Here is a 21,632-nt window from a genome sequence, read left to right as displayed (position 1 = left end):
AAACTTTTCTTCTTTTCAAAGTGTGACAAAAGAGTCATTTTTCTTCTTTTGAAGGGTATTTAGGTCACTTTTTAATGTCACGGTGTCTTACTTAATGGTTAAACTTGAAAATCGTCAACCTCAATGGTGCAATGTGAGCACTTTTGGAAGTTGGAGGATGTTAATTGCAATAATTGATAATTGAGAGGTGCATTTTGCAACATATCAATAGTTGAGGGATGTTTAGTGCACTTTTACCATTTTTAGATATATTAATCTGCACAATTAAAGTAGGTAGCAAAGTCCCAAAAAAACCTCTTGAACTATTGCCCTTTGACAAATAACTCACTTGAACTACTGATTTGTTGTAATTAAGAACAAATCCATCACTAAAGACTATTTTACTTTTTTCTCATAAATTTGTCATTTCTTATTAAATTATTTTCATTCTCTTTTCTCTTATCTAAATATCAATTATACTATTTACCTTAATTTTATTATTAGTATTAATTTATCATAAAAATGAAAGAAAAAAATAGATAGATTTGTAACTACCATTTTCTAAAACGATAAACCTATTATTAAAACTTCACTATTTATAATAAAATTTGTTATACTTGGTTTAAACTATTTTACCCTAGATACTTTCTTTTTCATACACTATATTCATGAAAAATTAATAAATTACTTAAATAAAAAAACACCTTCTTTTCCATGCAATATATTCATAAAAAATTAAGAAATTAATTAAAAAAAGTAAATATCTACTTAAGATTTTTATTTAAACAATTAATTTTAAAAATTTAAGATAAATTTATGCAAATTTAATAGAGAATGTGTCATCAAATTAGTATAGTTTTTTTCATAATTTATTTCAATAAAGAAAATAGATTAAGTGTAATTGAATAAGAAATTGCATTATGATCATTTAATAAAAAAATAGTCTAAGCATTGCGACATTATGTAACAAAATGTGATAGTTTAGGGAGTATTATGCACAAAATATACTTCAAATTAGTTATTTACAAATTCAAACATAATTCAAGAATGTTTTTTTGTTAGTTGTACTTTACCCCAATTAAAGCCGAGGAAGCCTCAACTCACTTTGCCTAACTCTGTACTTAAGCCAAATTAGGTTGAGCTAGGCCAGCTCATAAATACCATTCCTGGCTAACATACATTTTATAATTGAACATGAATATCACTACCCCATAAAATAAAAATAATTAAGAAAAATGAAAATATAAAAAGAAATGAGGGCCATTAAGTGAACTAACTTCATTAATGAATTTGGAGGGGTCCATCTAATGCGATAATGTTTATATGCTTCCCATGATCATCTTTTTGCACTTAAATCTCTAATGATGCTTTTGAGAGATATATATATGGCCATGGCAAACATGTTTAGTTCAAATCCACATGGAAGATTATAATTAAGATGCACAAATCAGAGTGACAAATATTGAAATGATTACACAATACTTAATGTATAGTTGGATCATTATGGACACGTGTGAGGTTTAGCACATTTCCACGCTAATTATTAGGTGGCAATTTATATGATTTCCATGACAAATCTTATCATTATTGTTCTAATTTTACTGTTAAGATTAGGATCTTACATTAAAACAGGAGACAAGATTTGAGAATCCCAATTTCAATAATCTTGTTTCCAAATTTCTGTTGAATGTCCGACATATGGGTGATCAATCGGGGTCAAATTAAGGTGTCGGATTTACTTTAGTTTGAGCATAAAATCAATGTAATTTGTTGCAAGAGGATAAATAAAAAAAAAAATAAAGAAAAAGAAAGAAAGATATGTTAGAGAGAAAAAGAAAGAGAGATATGTTGAGGTTCATACTTTTTGAAGGGGATGTCAGGAGCTTCAGTATAGGTATGTGTGTGCGAAACTCAATTAAAAAAAATGATAGGAAATTGGGCCAATGGGGGCTAGAAATGTCATTTTAGAAAGGAAATAATCTTTTTTTAAGTTAACGTAAAGGCACAAGGGTAACAATACCATTTTTTATGCAAAAAAAAATGTCTTGAAACTATTGAAAAGTAACTTTTAGAGTTTGAGTGAATATCGAATTAAATGTTTGTAACGTGAGTGATCTTTTTGTAAGTTAACATAAAGTCACAAGGGTAACAATGCCATTTTTTATGCAAAAAATGTTTTGAAACTATTGAAAAGTAACTTTTAAGGTTTGAGTGAAAAACGGATCAAACGTTTGTAATATGAATGTTAGTAATTTTCGAAAGGTATTTCAATGTGATACGTAATATTTAGCCAAATATGAGGAACTGTAAGTGAAATTAACTCTATTTTTATTTTTTTATTATTATTTTTTTTAATTCTGTTGTTTGATAATTTTTAGGGGGTGCATTACTCAAATAATAAATAATAGATAAATAAAATTGCGGCCAACATGGATGTCTTGGGAAAACTGAATGGCCAACATCTCTTACTTGGCATTTCAAGGTGGAAACCCATCACCTTTTAGTGGAGGCAGTGGCGCCATTATATATGAAAATTGGAAGCTATATCACACATATCAGGGTATAATTTTGGAAGTCAAAATAACCTAAAAAGGATCACATACCAGTTTTTCTAAGCTCTCCTCTTCTCAACAATCTATCCTGGAGAGGAAATGAATCAAGTGAAGTTAGAACTTAATGGGGTTTCTGGGATTGACACAGTAGATTATATGCTTAATCCGTAATAAGAATACTGAAATGATAGTCCAAAAATTCTGCACTTTTCTGTTTTCATTTTTCCAATTTTCCGATATATTGCAAGTGTTATGAGAAAATATACTCCGTATATAAGTTCACGATAAGGCCGAACTCTTCTTTCCTCCTTAATTGCTGCATATGAGAATTTCGAAACCTCCATGAGAATGCATCATCAGGTCATAACAAGCACTATTAGCTCAGAAAGATGCCTAAAGTTTGTATCGGTCGAATGTGATACAACAACTACACTTCATTTGCATATTGGCAGATGCCGCGTTTTTTTTGCTGTCATTGTTTGGTGAAATGGTAAAAGTTCGAATTATACAAAACACGAAACACTGGATTGGTTGTGAGGACAATCACTTTTTGCAAACAATGCGAAAAGCATGTCTGTACCGAGTCAGAGCACCTTCCAGCGACTACACTAGTGATGACCTTTTCCTACACATGCCATGTATTAATCAGACTCTAATCATGGTTGTAATCTTGATTCTTGACACAAGAAGAAGAAAGTTTTCGATCTTCAGGAAAGGAAGAGTCCATGACTAACCCAGGTCGACGGGGTTCAAATTATGACAATAGTTCATGCATTCAAGAAACATTTAAACTCAAATGTTTTCGAACAGGTAAAAAATATATCTGTTATGGCCAAGAAATATTGATGCAAAATCAGCACTGATAACACTTGCAAGACGAAAAACAAATGAAATAATTAGTGACAAATAATATATAACCTTCTATTAATATTTTTCAACATTTCTTCAGATTCTCTCAGTTATAGATACGGTGAGGCATGGAAATTGGGTAGGAACGTTCATTCTGCTATATCTGAAGAGAATATTAATACATGCCTCGAGCCTTGACGGCCCAGATCATGTATGCAACTTTATCACAGCACTGAAGTTCCACATTTCTTTGTTTAGACCTGTATTATTCCTCTCTAAATTGAAGAAGTTACCACAAAATTTTAGGTTTTTGGCTTCACAATATGCATAATGTTGCATTTGGCATGCTTTGAAATTGGAAATCTAGGTAAACTAATTTAAAATTTTAACTAACAATTCCAATTCCAAAGCGTGGATTCCATGGTACCAAATGCACCATAAGTATGCCTTCAAGAAAATTTTCAATTAGTCTTTTTTTTTACTTTAATTTCTAATTATATTTCATAATTATCAGGTTATCAGGCCTAATAACATTGTAAACAACCTAAGAGGTACATTTGTTTTTCATGCCCTATAGATAAAATTCACAAGATAGAGACATCGTGGTCAAAACTTGGGAAGAGTTGGACATCCAACTAAAAACTGAATCCATCAATTGTGTTTCATACTTTCTTTGTGAATACAAATTTCATAACAACTATCTAAACCTAAAAGTAGGTCGGTACTACTAATTTCTTCTTAAATGGTTCCATTTTGCAGTGATGGATTTTTCTTCTCCCTTTACTGGAGATATAGATTGAATTTCACCTCTACCTTGATTTTGATGTTTCACTAGTCCATATGGTTGAGACATATTGTGTCAAAAATGCCTTTTATGGAAGCCATTTACATAATAGGTTTATACAGTTATTGATCAATACCTACTTAAGCATGTGCATTGAAGATATTCCCCTTAGTAAAAGTCAGCTTAATTACCAATTAAAGCAGCTTTCACAACTTTCTGCTTACCGGAATCAATCTTCAGAACTTCCTATGTTTGTCCAACCTTCATCGGCTTGAGACTTTACAAACTCGGCCAAAAGTTTAATCTCCTCTTCTTGTAGACGTGCTCCAAATGTGCACTGACCCCTTGGTGTACAGTTCTCACCAAAGCCCTGCAGAAACCGGACATTTTTATCTTCAACTGCGTGGAACCACCACAGACAAATGGAAATTTTGGCAGAAAACTTACCGGCATCCTTCCCTTGCCATAGTATGTAATGCGATAAATCTCCTCTTCTGTGTCAGCTCCATTTCTGCAAAATTACCAAGTTAGTTAATCCATGATAGATGTCACAAAAGAAAGGAGCATGGTTCTTCTGCAGCCACTGTGATTGCATATCCGTCCCAATTACTTTTACTACCAAAATATGGAATTGGCCTTATTCCTGTTCATTTGAATACAACTTTGGGACTGAAATAATATACAGCTGAAAAGAGAATATCTTAGTAAAATCTCCTGTAAAGTTATTAAATTTTTTATAATATCAAAAAAAATTTAATGAAGTCTTCCTAATTCGCCAGCTAGTATTTTTTATGTCAGACACTTAAAGAAGAGGCAGTTGAATTGATTGACAAAATCGATAAATTGGGACAGGTCCTCGTCATAGTTCAATATCTGGTTCAGATTTAGATAGAAAAGTCTTTTTAATAAATGATAAGAACAGTAAAATTGGGAAATGAAAAATCGACAATAAGTACCCTTAAAAAGAGAGATGAACTGAGTTTGCGGCAATTTACCTTTGAAGATCTTTCAAGAAGAGTGTTGCACCCTGGAAAAACAATGAAGTTGTGGATTTATAAGTGAGAGATTTGGATCAATGATCATCCGGAATTGATGAATGAAAGAAGACTCACAGGCTGTATTATGTTTCCGCCTGCATCATGACATCCAATGCAAGTTCGGCGAAATAATGAAGCTCCCTTTTGTACTTCTATTGTTTGTCCAAGTGACACTGCAACAAGAAAGAACCTAAGAGAAACTAGGTAAAACGTGGTTATTAAGTTGTGTAAATAATAACTGTAAAAATGGATTTTCTCTTTACAATGGCGGAAGTGATGGGAACTATTTTAAGAGGGGAAATGGAACAAGAAGCAGTGGCCTCAAACAATATAAGCAACAATGTCATTTATGTCTCTCTTCCCTACGAACAAATTTGACAAAACATACACCGCCTCATATTTTTGAAGACCAATAATTCTCAACAATCTTTTTTTCTATCAAAACCAGGTGATGACATTCCAAAAGTCCGAAAAACTAGTTTTTGCGGACAATGGAATGGTAATGCAAATAGACATAACCAAGGTAAGTTGTGTGCCTTCTTCATTTTGGGACAAGAACATCAGAAGCCCGACTTTTTTAAGAGAGAGAATTCCAATGAATTATAGACAGTTGGATGTGTGATATATGTTTTGGATTACCCATGAACTGCTGTTATGTTAATAAATAAACCCTTTGAAAGCTAATTTTCAACTCGGATATGCTTTATGCTTGCAGCAATGGAGAATTCGGATAATAATGTTAAATCCTTATTATTACCTCTTTTTGTAAAAACTTTTATCAGATAATCATGATGGAATTCTGCTCCTTTTATGTATAAAAAGAAAAGGAAGAAATACATGAATTACCATATAGCCCGTATAGATAATGCTATTCTACATCTATCTGTTCTGTTTCTGGGATGTTGTCTCCATACCATCCTTGGATGATAAGCAATCATAAAAATAGAATACGAAAATAGTATGTACAAGAATAAAAAATGTAAGATTGATCCAAAATTCAGGAGTATTGACAGAGAAAACTGGTTTAGATTGAACTGAATAAGAAATCCGAAGCATATATACTTGTGCATGTAAACACACCTGAAGTGTGCATTGAAAAATAATATCATGCCAAGTGTTCCACATCCTAGAGAATGTCATGCCAAAAAATTAGCATGTTCATATATTCATTAATAATCAATTTGAAGCCTTCTTTAGCACTTGCAAACAGCTTTTTTTTATTAAGAGCAGGGTTTTGAAGTTGGAAACTCCTTATTTAGTTTGGAAGTAATCAAATTCACTATCTTCCGATTTTTTCATTCTTCATGCTAAATTTTAAAATACTAACAATAAATAAATAAAATATTTAAAAAAATCATTTTTTATTGGATTTGGCATAATCTTCCTAAGTTTGACCAATTCTGCTGTATTTCTGCAAATTCATTTCAGTTTATCTTCAAATTGATAGTTGACAAGAAACCTTTTTCCTTTAAAAAATTTACAAAAATGAATTTTGCATTTTGGCCAATTTTCTATCCAAACCTTTTCTATTCAAATTCAGTGGTTTATTCAAAATCCAAATTTCAACAAATTTACATAAACTTTTAATTTTGAAACCGCAAGCAAATCTCTAAATGCATAAAGAACCCATGTTGAATACAGGATACTTAGCTATGAACAGAAATACGAATTGGTTCATCAATCTGATTGGACATGCAATTCACAACATATCCTATGATTCATGTTTATAGTGTCAAATGTATCTAAAACTCCCTTTTTATGTTCATTTTCTTATATTATTAACGTCCATGATTAGCATTCTATGTTACAGAAAAACACCTTTTTTGTCATATAACTAAAAGAACAATATTAATATATATGTATAAGGAATTAAGGATATGAATATATATAGTCACAGTATGACAAATCCGATAAAACGTGACACATTCAACGTTCAACACATGTACCCACCCACGTTCATACAAGTAAGAAAATCTTCATGGTCCCAAATATAATATAATTTTACACCACGAAAATGTTCAATGAAACCCATTCACAGTACTCCATAACTAAATTCATATAAAGTATAGACATACATATATACATATAGAAGAAATGTAGCAAAGCTAATAATGGCATTCTGGTATTTTTAATGAAAAACCAGGGGCAAATTATACACTAGCAAAGGAAAAACTGTGAGTAAGTGATGAGTTTTGTTACCTGGTGGATTGAAGATTGGAGATAAGGCTACAATTGCCGCCATTAGAGGTGGAGCGAAGCTGTGCAAGAACCTGACTTGTTGTTGCTTCTGAGCAACTGGGTTTTGTGGCTTGTGTCCATTTCCTTCCCTCACATGCCCCTGTTAGAGAGCCTTATAGACATCAAACACTTGACAATATACAGAAAATATTATGGTGTAGAGACTGACCTTTATTGGTAGGGCATGTGCCCTGTTCTTGCAATTAGGCATTAGAGATAACGGCTGCATCTGTGTGTGTGGGTAAAATTGTGTGTGTGTGTGTGTGTGTGCAAGCAACGCAGTGAATTGGGCAGGGAGGAGGATTTTGGTTGAGCAGCTCAGAACAAGTCCCTTTTTGGGCATGTACATTTATGAAAACAACCGTTAGCAAATTTTAGGTTGTCATAATAGACTATTGCTTTGACGATAAGGCTTTATTTGATTACATGAAAATAGCAAGAATGGAAAAGAAAATAAAATTTTTTAAATTTTTTAAGAGTTTGGTTAGAAAGAAAATAAAAAAAATTTGTGAAAAAGTAATTTTTCAAAATCACTCAACATTTCAACAAATTTTTCTTTAAAAAAAAAAAAAAGAAAAAAAAAAAAAAAAGGAAATATGCTTTCTTGAGAAAATTATATGAAATTCCAATACCCTTTTCTTTTACTTTTCTAAAATAAATTGTGTTTATGCATGATTTTGATAAGAATATTATAATAGTTACCCCCTCTCTCTCTATATCACAAAATTTATTATTTAGATTCTTGTATTAATTTTTTTTTTTTTAAATAAAATATGTATTAAATATAAATTTATTTAGACTAATTGTCATATTTAATTAGAAATGGACAATTTAAGTAAATCACAATTTTTTTTCTATTAACTTTCATATTATTCAAACTATGAAATGAGATTTTCTCACAAGCTTCTTGAAAAAACTTCATGCCACCAATTGAGTCGTAGAAAATTTATTTTCTTTTTCTTCACTTCACTTTCTTTAATTTTCACTTTTTAACATTGATTTCCATTAAACCGAACGGACCCTATTGATAGACTTTTTCCATAAATTAGAGAGAGAGAAAAAAATTAATAATAATGATAATAACATTAGTTATAAGAAGAAGAGAAAATCATAATAATATCGATCTATATTTAGATTAATTATTAATCAAAAAATAATAATTTTCATGTTTGAAAAAAAATAAATGAGAAAAAAGAAAATAAATAATAACTACCAAATTACTTATAATACCTTTTTATAAGATGTAACTCAAGTGTCCTAATAATAAGTTATTATATTAATTATTGAGGATAGTTTTGAGATTATAAAAGTATCACTTAACTCATTATCGTTTTTTTTTTTCAAATCTTTTCAATTTTTTTTTTTTTTTCTTTTCTTTTCTTTCCACAAAAGACAACCCAAATTCAAACCTCTCTATTATTTCTTCTCTTTTCTTTTGAAATTCCTTCAAATTATTCAATCCAAACGAATAAGCATGTGTTCAAAGTTGCAATTACTTTGCTAAACAAAGATAAAAGGTTATTAAATTTGATTAGAATCTAATCCTTCTAACTATTGATATAAAAAGACTGAGTGAAAAAATAATAGAAACAAAAGGTTACATTTTATAGATTTCAAAATTTTTTGGTTATGGTGTAGAGTGAAACTCGTCAAATAATTCGTCTTATTTATTGGTTAAACTACAAGGGAAAAAAAAAATAAAAATAGTGATTTGTAGCATTTTTTTAAGAGGTTTTTGGGCAAAAATGTAAGTTGAGAGGACTTTTTGCAATTTACTCGAAAGAAAATTATAAAAATTTACAACTTAAAATCGATGTGCTCAAGCAGAGTTGATTTGCCGTATTTCTTAATTATAAATATAACAAAACTCAATTCCATAATATTTAAAAATTCATGTGTCTATCTAGACTTTTATTTATTTAATACCTTTAGCGCGCGCGCCCACACACACACACAGAGAATTGTTCACTTACTCTCTGGTGTGCAGGAAAATGTATGCACACCTCAAATATTAACCGTTAGATTCCATTGGGCAATTAAAAAGGTAGTTTATTCTTTTATATCCAACGGTTAAGTTTTAATTTTTAATGATTTTTGTTAACATTTTAGCTTGTTTAGACTGTTTAGTTAATTTTATTTGTTCACTTACTCCCTGGTGTGCAGGAAAATGTATGCACACCTCAAATATTAACCGTTAGATTCTATTGGGCAATTAAAAAGGTAGTTTATTCTTTTATATCCAACGGTTAAGATTTAATTTTTAATAATTTTTGTTAACATTTTAGCTTGTTTAGACTGTTTAGTTAATTTTATTACTAATATATATATATATACACACACACAGAATTGTTCACTTATTCCCTTCCCTGGTGTGCAGGAAAATGTATGCACACCTCAAATATTAACTGTTAGATTCCATTGGGCAATTAAAAAGGTAGTTTATTCTTTTATATCTAACGGTTAAGATTTAATTTTTAATGATTTTTATTAACATTTTAGCTTGTTTAGACTGTTTAGTTAATTTTATTACTAATATATATATATATATATATACACACACAGAATTGTTCACTTATTCCCTTCCCTGGTGTGCAGAAAAATGTATGCACACCTCAAGTATGAACCATTAGATTCCATTGGGCAGTTAAAAAGGTAGTTTATTATTTTATATTCAACGGTTAAAATTTTATTCGTGCATAAATTCCTTGCACATCAGTGAGCAGGTGAACACTCCTATATATACATACATACATATTGTATAAAGTATAGAGTAATTTAAATAAAAAATGCAGTATATTACACTGATAATATGACCATAAATGTAAACACTCTCATACAACACATTTCCTTTGAGAAATGCAACACTTGTGCAATATATTGTATTAAGATGTAATATTGTAATAATATTACATCTTAATTGTTGTTTTATTTTTGATTTAATTATGTTATAATGTTATATATATATGTATATTATAGTTCGCAATCGCGGTATTAATATCGGTCGCGGTGTAATGAATTCAGACAAAATTAATATAAATTAACTGTTAATAATCGCGTATCAAATTTTAAAAAAAATTGATACATCGACGATATGATAAACCATGTTATATATATATATATATATATATATATACACACACAGAGTATATAAAAATATAGTCACAAATGTGTGCCAGGATCCAATTCATCCTCCAGACCAGAGAGTGTCAATGAACATTATTGATCATGCCACGTTTGACACTTAGCTTTTCAAACAGAATTCAAGACCACAAGCTTCTTGATTGTCTTATTGTGGTTAAAGTGTCAAAATTAATTTACGTCACCGTTTTGTTGGTACGTTTACGACAATCTTACATGATGACATGGTGGCCATTGTGAATTGAATCACACGCCTTTTGTACTTTCGTAAAGTTTCAACCTTTTTACCGTTCAAAAAATAATTACCTTGCTTTTGTTTTTTTCATTGTTATCAACTTTAATAAATTCAGAACAATAAATATCATTTTATTATTATATTACATCTTTCTATAATTTTATAAACATATTATTAATTCGTCGTAAGAAAAGAAAACAAAAAATTAATCAAAGTGATCAATAGATAATTTTTTTTTTTTGTAATCTGATTATAAAAGTTATTTATTTGAAGTCATCTTTCACTTGCATTATATAATCAATTTTGCATTATAACTACGTATATTAAATTAATTTTAAAAAATTAAATTAGTAAACTTATTTCGGACTTGAACCTCTCTGCCTTCACGTAAATCACAAACTACTAAGTCAAACTCAATTTTAAATAAATTACAGATTTAGTATGATTTTTTTTTATTTTTTTATTTTTTTTTTCTTTTCCGGTTGGATGTATAAAGTTTGAAAGAAGTTTTAAAAGAAATGAAAAGAAAGAAGAACCAATTTGGAAATTTTGAATAAAGGAAAATGAGAAAATGAAATATACTTTTATAAAAAAACAACTCATTTTTTTCTTAATATAAATAACGTAAATGTCATTTATACTTGATTGTCATGAATTTAATTAATGTCAATAATATTATTTCACATTAAAAATTGGAATATTACATTTATTTCACATAAAAATTAGAGTATTATGGTTATTGAATAAAAATAAAATGAATAATTAGAAAAACCAATTGCAACTTGAGAGGGAAAAAAAAGAAAAATTGAATAACAATATAGTTGCTAAAGAAAAAAAGAATAACAATGTCCGAGTAATTACAATTTTCAGAAAACAAAAATAGAAAAAGTAATTTTGATAAGACTCTAATGGTGACACTTTATCATTAATCAAACTACTTTCCTTTAAAATTACTATATTATCCCTATTAGTTTCTGAGAACTACTTTTTACATAACAGAAAGCAAAAAGGTCTTTTAAACCTTCACGGCTACGCTCCGTCATCAACAATCTCAAATTCATGATCTAATTCAAACCCTAATTTCGACCCCTTTTTGAGTCCATCCAATCGAAAACCTTAAAATTTCGATCTATAAATCTGTTAATTTTTGATTTCGTATTCATTTCCAATACACTAAATTTCATGATTATATCCTTAATATAGCTGCAGAGTTTACTGTATCTGTTGTTGACTTAGGGTTTGGAAATGGCGTTGTTGGAGGACATCTTACAATCGTTGGAGCTGTGGTTGAAGCTCATCAAGACGCCACAGCCCTACGTGGACCCTAATCTTGACCCTGTCCTCTTGGTGCCTGGTATCGCCGGGTCGATAATGAAAGCCGTTGATGACAACGGTGGAGAAGAGCGGGTTTGGGTTCGGATTCTCGCCGCCGATTACAAGTTCCGAACTAAACTTTGGTCTCGCTTTGATCCTTCGACCGGTAATTCTTTTTGGAAACTGACTTTATGAGTTTTTGCTTGCTCAATTGATTTTTTTTTTTTTTTTTGGGGGGGGGGGGTGGGAATTTTTGGGTATATAGGTAAACTCTAAGAAAGAAGATAATTTGATCAAAATTTTGTATTTTAGTACATTTGAGTTGCTCTTCCTTCTTTTTTTTTGTATTAATTATTTATTTATATTGGTGTAATGAATTATCCATTCTGACTTTTTTTTTTTTTTTCTTCTTTCTTCTTTCTCTCTTTATAGATAATTCAGGTGGAAAACTGTGATTGATGAGTTTAGGAACCTAAATAAATAAATGTTCTATGAGCTTAAATCTACTCGTGAAGTGTAGTTTTAAGCATTGTTGAATGTTGGTTTAGTTTTGGCAAATTTCTGGAACAAAAGTGTTTGTTGTGTGTCCTGTGAACAAAATGCTTGATGGTAATTCTTTAATAGATGTTTAGTATATGACAAAATATACAGTAAATTGAAAGGGCACCTGATTGTAGGGCTCATTTGAGGCATAAATTTTGGAAGAAAGAAAATCTGAATAATGCTTTACCTCGTTGCGACTGCTTAACATATGTAACATGATTTCTCGCATTCTTTTTTTACTTTATGGATCATCATGTTTTTGAATATGCTGACAAATGTCTTTTTTGTGTGGAGCAGGTACAACCGTGACTTTGGATCCCAAAATTAATATTATGGTCCCTGAAGATAGATATGGGCTGCATGCCATTGATATCTTGGATCCTGATATGGTGTGTTTTGTCTCCTAACACTTCTTTATGCATTTTAGAGCTTTTCTAATTTGCAGAAGTTGGATTTTGTTTGAGTATGTTTCAATTAATTTGGTTTTCTGCTTCTTATGATATCTTTTGGGATTTTCAAAAAACAGCTTAATGAAATTGTATTAATAAATGGTATCCCCGAAAATTGGTGTCAAAATTGGCATACTGTGATAAACTTGTGTTGGTGGGATCCATATTTGGAATAGAGAAGATATAAAGTGAGAAGTTCCTCTGTGAAACCAAGACTTGCTTTACAAATTACTTTTGTCAATATCATCACTACTTTGTGATAAGTCATCGTACCATCGAGGTTGAAATTGGCTACTGTAGCAGTGAAAACTTTTATATTACTTTTTTTGATAAAGAAAGCTCCGATATCCAATTGTTGCATGTGCGGAAGTGTTTGTACTATTTTATAGTGTTCAAAGCACGTATCAATCAAGGAAAGTAGTAAATTCAACACACAATCACGCAATAAGAACACAAGAATATATGTGGTTGGCACATTGCCTACAGGGAGATCAGATCTACTATTATAAAATATTAGGATTACAAGATAGAAATCATTCTCAGATTCGATGAAGCAAAAGACAGCCAACTTGCATAAAAGCTACCAGCAGGTACATTTTATCTTTGTGTACTGCTCGCTCTCCTAGAACTGGCACATCCCTAAGTTAACATAATCCAAGACGATGTTGAAAATTGACCTATTACAGCTGATCTATCTGATGGAGTTGTTAAATTTGGAGAAAAAAGGCCATATGATTGGAAAATATAGAAGTGAGGTCCACTCACTTGTGGTAGACAGTTGAATATTAATTAAACTATCCTTTATAATCAATGACCATCGCTTATTCTATAACCATAAATCAATGTCCATCGCTTATTCTATAACCAAATTTGTTTTCTTATAACTCTTAAAGCTCGCTTTATTTTTTTATGGTTCAAACCTTCTTCCCATATGCATTTGCACCTAATGATTATCATGTAGATAATCTTACAAAAGGGTGGTACCTATATGTATTTGTATGCACTTCTAGGATACTCATGTAAATTTATTTGTTGCCTCCTAAATGCATCCATCATTATTGTTATTATTTTTCCTTTCAAACACGTATTTGATAATTATGGACACGACTAATATGACTTGAAAGTTGAGATGTGGTATTTTTAGTATAGTAATCAGCTATAAAGTATAGGGAAAAATGTCTAGAGTTTTAGTTACTTGTACTAATTCTTAAAGATATATTTTTGTCGTACTTCGTTCTAAATAATGTCATGCAACATAATTCTCACTTTTCTGTTTTGAGTTCTAATGCAACAAGTTTTAGAACACAGAATATTTATTACAGTAAAAAAAATGACGACTTTTCCTAATACGTGTGAATATCATGGTAACAATTTTTATTTTGATGTTTGTACATATTTATGTACATATATACATAAACTTCTACAGTTCTACATATATAGACTTCTGTTCTTTCTGCATCCTACTCTCTCTCTCTCTCTCTAAGAATTTGTCCTATCAATCATTTATGTCATGCTGTATCTATATCATGTCTCTGCAACCGTGCTTCATAGTTGATTTGTAGGCTACTTGCACTGTTGTACAACTTAAGAGATATATTGCCATGCTTTAAGGCATATCAATGCCTACAATACTCGGTACTCTTTCCCTTCATTAGATTTTTGAATGATTCTGTTTTGTTTTTATTTCTTCCAGGTAATAGGACGTGATTCTGTAAATTATTTCCATGATATGATAGTTGAAATGATCAAGTGGGGTTACCAAGAGGGGAAAACGCTTTTTGGGTTTGGATATGATTTCCGCCAAAGCAACAGGTACCCGCCACTCTGGGTGTTGAGTTAAAGTGCGAAACAGTGGGTGCATGATAAAAAATTACTTGTTATGTGATTGAATATCCTATGATAAGAAGGTTATGGTTCAGATCCCATATCTTGGAACCTCACCAATTAATTGGTTTCTTATTTAGTTATTTTCAATTCTAATGTAAGAAGCATGGACACTTCTATGACGGTGTCATGTCTTTGTTAAACACCGCTTCAGACACGACACTTCATGGACACATGGTCCATAATTTAGAAAATTTCTATCAATTCAAACACTTGGCCGACACATCCCAGACACATAACTAACACATCCCACGCTCTCCAATTCAAGTCTTATATATTACAAAAAATATAACAATTTCAAAAATGACATACGGTTCAAAATGTCCAATCTCTTTTCCTTTTAAAAGAAAATTATAACCCTATATACGTCATAACATGTACTGAAACTTTTCATAAATGACAAAACTATAATTATAGTGATAAGGCGGGAGAGTAACTACATATATAATATTAGGATATTCACATAGCCCTGTCCTGTAAATTATGTAACTTTTAGTACAGAAATTATTAATTAGTGTTCTAAATTTTTTTTTTAAAAACGATTATAACAATAACTTTTATTTATATTAGTCGTGTTCACGTCGTATCCATGTCCTACTTTTTTAGAATGTGACGTCTCACCGTATCTATGTCGTATTGTGTCTGTCTCTATTGGGTTGTCCATGTCCGTGCTACTTAGATTTTATATATTTATTTATTTTATTTTGGTGAGATATCACTTGTTGAAATTGATTTTTGGGGAATTTTTTTATTTTTTTTATTTTCTTCTACACAGGTGACAAAAAACTGTGATAACGTGCTTCTTACATTGAGTCATGTGGGTTTAATAGATATTTGGGGAATTTTTTTTTTTTACTTTCTCTACACAGGTGACAAAAAACTGAGATAACGTGCTTCTTACATTGAGTCATGTGGGTTTAATAGATATTTGGGGAAATTTTTTTTTTTACTTTCTCTACACAGGTGACAAAAAACTGAGATAACGTGCTTCTTGCATTGAGTCATGTGGGATCCTCATGACTCTTCTGAACAAAACCAATTTAAAATGACGAGGATGGGATTAAGTCCCTGTTTTAAAATGTGTGTGTCTCCCAACTCTTCTTGCTCTTTCTTCCATGGAGCATGCAAGTAGGGTATTTTGTTCTGGATAGGATTAAGTCCCTGTTTATGGAATAAATGAACCAAAATCTGGATAGGATGAGTATTGGGATCTTAAACCCCCTCCCCCCAAGTGAAAAATAAGATGAGATTAATTTTCCACGAAAGGGACATCCTTGTAAAATTGATCCAATTTGGCTTAATCCATTTCTGCAAACTAAACACAGCCTCTTAGTTTTCTTTGCAAACCTTAATCATTTGTTGTTCCCTTCCACTGTGTCATCCTTAATTCCATGATTTGCATTGGTTCCATATCCTATACATGCAGTGATTTTAATGGGTGGTCTTCACTAGCTTTGGTCTCTAGGTAGTTGTTTAAATCAGTTTGAAGTATGATTCTAGTCCACGTTCACTGCAAAACCAGGAATCTCCTGTTGAGAGCCACTTTGAAATGGGTGCCGTCTGGGGATGTTGCTTCTGCTACCCCTATTCCAGCACTTGATTTTTTATTATTGTACAGGAAAGCACTTCCTTCTACATTTTATTTACTCGGAATACCATGGTTTATATCAGCCTTTTGAGTTCTTTTTCTTTTTTCTTTTAAGGGGGGTTTTACAAAATCATATCCAGTCATCCATGATATGAAATTATTTTTAGTGTTCTAGCTTACACTCTTATATATGATTATAGTTCTCAATTGAGGCCATAAACATGCTTACTTTTTTGTCCTTTGTTAGGTTTCAAGAAACACTGGAGCGCCTTGCTGCAAAACTGGAGGCTGTGTATACTGCTTCAGGAGGCAAAAAGATAAACATAATTAGTCATTCAATGGGGGGACTCCTGGTGAAATGTTTCATGTGCTTGCACAGTGACGTAAAGAATCTACATTCCTCACTTCTTAAAATTTCTTTTATTTCTTTCCTTGTTTGTTCTTTCCCACCTCACATGGTTCATGTTCTTTCGAACTGGGGCTTCTTTTATACGCAAAAGTCAAATAGTTTTATAATGAAAGACATCTTCTGCAGATATTTGAGAAATATGTGAAGAACTGGATAGCGATTGCTGCACCATTTAGGGGTAAGTGATCTTTTATCGTATGAATACATGTTAGGACAAATATATTAGCTCTGAACCATTTAAGGGTAAGTGGTCTTTTACCGTATTGATATATATGAGGACAAATATATTAGCTCTGAGACTGCAAATTCTCTAAGCCTGATAAGTTTGCTTTATATACATGCAGAACATGTGTTTCTGTTTTCTTCAAAGTCCTACATTTTCAGGCATCAGAAAATTTAAAGAACTTGATATATTAAAATTCATATATATATTTTTCAATGGTCTCATCAATATTTTCTTCCAAGACCAACCATTCGATGTTCTGTTTGATTTTCATCTAAAATTTTGAAGTCTGATTGAATGGTGTAAGCTTCCCCATTTTGTATATATAGATTCTAGGGGAAGTTAAGTTTCAGATACTTTGTATAAGTTGTATAGAGCATAGATGATTTGGTTTCATTTATTAAGTATAAATACTGTAAGGCTTAATGGAGGTTTGTTTTGGAATATTTTTTTTTCTGATGACAGGTGCGCCTGGATATGTTACATCTACCTTTTTGAATGGAATGTCATTTGTGGAAGGGTGGGAGCAGAATTTTTTCATATCAAAATGGAGCATGCACCAGCTGGTACTAGTCCAGTACTTTTTAGATTTTTAAACTTTAATTAGTTTCTTGTTTTCTTGTTGATGCTATTGAATTATCTTGCATTATTTGATTATTATCAGAAAGTAACTTCCTTTTTCGAGAATTGGGTTTTGAGAATTACACCAATCCTTATTAATCCGTTAACATAATCTATATAAAATTTATTTTTAACAAATTTTTTATCTTACTGCTTTTTTCGATTGGGAGGGCAGAGGATATACTAGTACCTTGTGTATGCTTGCGTACTTCCCCCCCCCCCCCCCCCCCCCCCCCCCCCCCTCTCCCTCTCCCATTTTATTTTTTTATTTTTACTTTCATTGTGGCTGGATCCTTTTTTCTCTGCCCTTTTTTATTGATTGAGGTGCAACCGATCTGAGTGTGGCTTGATTCTTTTATGCAGTGACATAAAAGAATAAGGGGCATCTTCCTAATTATGGCTCCATCCATTTTTTTTTTTTTGTTCTTCTTCTATAAGCAGCAAGCAAAAAAATGGGAAATTGCCTGCAGTCTGTCAGCTAGATTATGCAGTATGAATGTACCATAATTTGACACTTCGGTAATTGTGAAACATGCATTTTCATCCAACTGCTACTGCTTCTTGCCCCTCGCTTTTTCTCTACTGTTCACCCACACTTATGGAAGGAAACAATTTGCTAATAGAGAAGTGTCTGGCTTTTCGGATTATGTCGTGATGAATTGTTGGGTAGTTAAATTGAATTTTTCAGCATCTATGATCTTTGAACACATTACTTCCCACTTTGAGTGTTTTGCTGTTCTAAACTTCTAGTTCTAATAGCCTTGCTGCTCACATCCTTGTGCTTCTGGTGCTTTTGTTGCATTATAATTTGCCAATGTATTTCTTTTTGTAGTTTTTTATAGATTAGTTGCTAAGGAACTGTAATGTTGCAGCTGATTGAATGTCCCTCCATATACGAGTTGATGGCTTGTCCTGATTTCCATTGGCAACATGATCCTCTTTTAGAATTCTGGAGAGAGAAGCATGATAGTGATGGAAAGTCCAAAATTGAGCTGGAGTCTTATTCCACAGCAGAAAGTATATCAATTTTTACGGAAGCGCTTTCAAGTAACACGGTGAGCAATAAACTTGATTGAGTACATGATACTTCTGTCTTGTTCATAATATAAGTTTCAATGAAACATTGAAATTAAAATAATATTTAGATATTTAGATAAGTTGTCAATCGTGGACGAAATGTCAATTATAAATAAAAGTGTATGTTCTTTTACTTATTTAAATAAAAATCTTGTGTACAAAATTTATTGTATTTGACACACTCAAAACATATTTGTGATTTCAACTATTATTCGTAACTTAAAAAGAAAAAGACATTATCCAGTGGTGTTCGTCCTGCTTAGACGTGGTGCTGAGATAGGTGGACTTCATACAAGCCTAACATTTGGTATATTTTGTTATTTGTGCTTATTACCAGTCTCTGTTGCTATAGCAACTATCAGTGCTGCTTATTTTCTAAACTTAAACCAAGTACAACATCTTGGTTTCTCCATAAAGATTCATGGTGGGTTGTGCTGTCCTGTCTCTTGGTATAGAATTGTAAGATGTGTACTTGTATGGCTTAAATGGACTATTAACTTGTGTACTTTTTTTTGCCATTCCAGGTTAATTATGATGGGGTGGATATTCCTTTACCATTTAACTTGGAGATATTGAAATGGTCTAATGAGACACGAAAAATCTTGTCTTGTGCTAAGGTTCCACCTCAAGTTAAATTCTACAATATTTATGGGACGAACCTTGAGACACCTCATAGTGTCTGGTAAATACCTTCCTTTTACCTTTTGGTCAAAGTTTCCATATGCCTATTGCTCCCAATTGAAGTTTCAATTATCCTATAATCTTATGGCTCTTGAACTTTGGAATTTTAGAATATAGTTAGACACTTGGAAGGAATTTTTTTTTTCTTTTCTAAATGCTGATAAGGATATTGATTTTTAATATGAGTTTATTTCTCTGCAGCTATGGTAGCGTGGAGGCACCTGTCACAGATATACAACAGTTGCCATTTTCCCAGGCAATAATCATGACTATTATTAAGCTCATCTAAGTTTAATGTGGCTGTTTATGCATATTCTTTTAATGATATGTCTGTTATATATATTTTTTAATGTGGCTGTTATATTTCCATATTATGGATACAAGGAATATATGTGCATGATTTGTTAGTTACTGTAGCTTGCGGTTGCACATTTTCAGGCTAAATACATTTGCGTTGATGGTGATGGAACAGTCCCTATGGAATCTGCAAAGGTATGACTTTCTTATTTGATAAATTTTCAGTTATTTATTTTCTTATTAGTAACTTTGAGTAAAAGTTCAAATGTCAGTAGTGCTCTCCTTAGGTAAAGGTTTTATAGGAGTTGCAGAATACTCATCTTTTCCCATGTTTTTGTAGAATGAGATTCAATATAGTTATAATGACGCTGTACCTCTGTTATTGCCCTATACTGTTAATAGGCTAACTAGATAAGTGAGATGTTTAAATTCCGAGAGTAAGAAAAATGAAAATGGATATCAGTAGTTGGAAGGTTTGAGTTTATTTGAATTTATATTTCATGAGAGAGAGGAACTCTAAAAGAGAAAAACTAGAAATGGATTTATACGTTTATTGGTGGAGAATGTAGTTGTGAATGGAAAGGAAGGAGGGGGGCTGTTTGGTTGTTGGGAATTAACACTGAATATAATGGGCTGTACTAACACTGAATATAATGGGGAATTAACCGATGAGATGAGCTGTTTGATGGGGATATATTCATACCCTTATTAAAGCAAAGTGAAACAGTTTGCTTGCTCTTTAACGAATTAAGTTTAAATACTTTTCTTTTGCTTATATTGGTTGCAAAATTTTTAAATAATTAGGTTTCATGCAACATCTTTTAAAATGGAAAGAGTAATCAATTTGGAGAATATAGGTCAAGAAAAAAATTGTCAACCTAATTATAGGATAATGTTTTTATGTTTTCCATTGAATTCTCCTTTTCCCTTTATCCTTTTTCATGAATACTCCTTTTGAAATTTTAATGCATTTCACCTACCAAGTATGTTTCTCTTATTTGAATACTGGTGTGTTCAATCTGAAATTTTAATCAGCCATGTCTTAGTTGCTTTTCCATTTCCGTCTTCAGGCCGATGGGCTCAATGCAGTAGCAAGGGTTGGAGTTCCTGGTGAGCATCGGGGAATCCTGTGCGACCGCCATGTATTTCGGATACTCAAGCACTGGTTAAAGGCAGATCACGATCCTTACTACAATCCTCTAAATGACTATGTGATCCTACCCACTTCATTTGAAATCGAAAGACACCAAGAAAAGGGGCTGCAAGTAACATCAGTTAAAGAAGAATGGGAAATCATTTCAGAAGATCACGACGACAAGACTAATAGAAAGCCTTTGGTGAGCTCTATAACAGTTTCTCATGTGGGAGACGACAACCAATCTTCACCGGAAGAGGCCCATGCCACAGTTGTCGTTTACCCCCAAAATGAGGGTAAGCAGCATGTTGAACTGAGTGCTGTGAGTGTCTCTGCAGGTAGTGCTTAAAAGTTGCTGGTTTGAATTGTTGTATCATGAAATGTGAAAGAAAGGGGGCTTTGCCGTGTATTAGCTTGTGTGGTTGGAAATATTTCTGTACATATACGAGCTACGCATGACATTTGCCCTAGTTTGATGTGTAATTAATATATTTATAAATATAGTTGTACAGAGCATTAATAAATAGTAATAAAGAAAGCATTTGTTAAACTTGATACTGTGAAAAATTTCCTAGAGTTCAGAATCTGACATAGTATGA

The 21,632-nt window shown here is 31.7% G+C and overlaps 2 protein-coding genes across 7 annotated transcripts; one reads left to right on the top strand and one right to left on the bottom strand.

Annotated features, from left to right (window-relative positions):
* Nucleotides 1-2,545: 2,545 nt before the first annotated feature.
* Nucleotides 2,546-7,826, bottom strand: LOC132304313 (cytochrome c6, chloroplastic). Of its 6 annotated transcripts, none has more exons than XM_059801950.1 (7): nucleotides 7,609-7,826; nucleotides 7,401-7,539; nucleotides 5,277-5,374; nucleotides 5,160-5,191; nucleotides 4,612-4,675; nucleotides 4,389-4,534; nucleotides 2,546-2,847 (listed from the first exon to the last, which is right to left on the bottom strand). In XM_059801950.1, the coding sequence occupies exons 1-6, from the start codon at nucleotides 7,786-7,788 to the stop codon at nucleotides 4,394-4,396; spliced, it is 654 nt and encodes a 217-aa protein (XP_059657933.1). In that variant the 5' UTR covers nucleotides 7,789-7,826; the 3' UTR covers nucleotides 2,546-2,847; nucleotides 4,389-4,393. The 6 variants fall into 6 exon arrangements, with proteins under 6 accessions (XP_059657933.1, XP_059657929.1, XP_059657942.1 ...); XM_059801946.1 differs by having other exon boundaries at nucleotides 2,546-2,619; XM_059801959.1 differs by having other exon boundaries at nucleotides 2,546-2,614.
* A 3,995-nt stretch (nucleotides 7,827-11,821) lies between these two features.
* On the top strand, nucleotides 11,822-21,583 carry LOC132304288 (lecithin-cholesterol acyltransferase-like 4). Its single transcript, XM_059801892.1, has 11 exons — nucleotides 11,822-12,292; nucleotides 12,967-13,058; nucleotides 14,812-14,930; nucleotides 16,838-16,973; nucleotides 17,126-17,177; nucleotides 17,688-17,788; nucleotides 18,716-18,898; nucleotides 19,445-19,602; nucleotides 19,803-19,857; nucleotides 20,040-20,093; nucleotides 20,969-21,583. The coding sequence occupies exons 1-11, from the start codon at nucleotides 12,058-12,060 to the stop codon at nucleotides 21,380-21,382; spliced, it is 1,599 nt and encodes a 532-aa protein (XP_059657875.1). The 5' UTR covers nucleotides 11,822-12,057; the 3' UTR covers nucleotides 21,383-21,583.
* The last annotated feature ends 49 nt before the right edge of the window (nucleotides 21,584-21,632 follow it).

This window comes from Cornus florida, unplaced genomic scaffold, assembly GCF_030987335.1.
Source record: "Cornus florida cultivar Cherokee Brave unplaced genomic scaffold, ASM3098733v1 CherokeeBrave_3.0.0_Hap2_Chr01, whole genome shotgun sequence".
Classification (NCBI taxonomy): domain Eukaryota; kingdom Viridiplantae; phylum Streptophyta; class Magnoliopsida; order Cornales; family Cornaceae; genus Cornus; species Cornus florida.
This window is presented reverse-complemented; position numbering and strand designations above follow the sequence as displayed.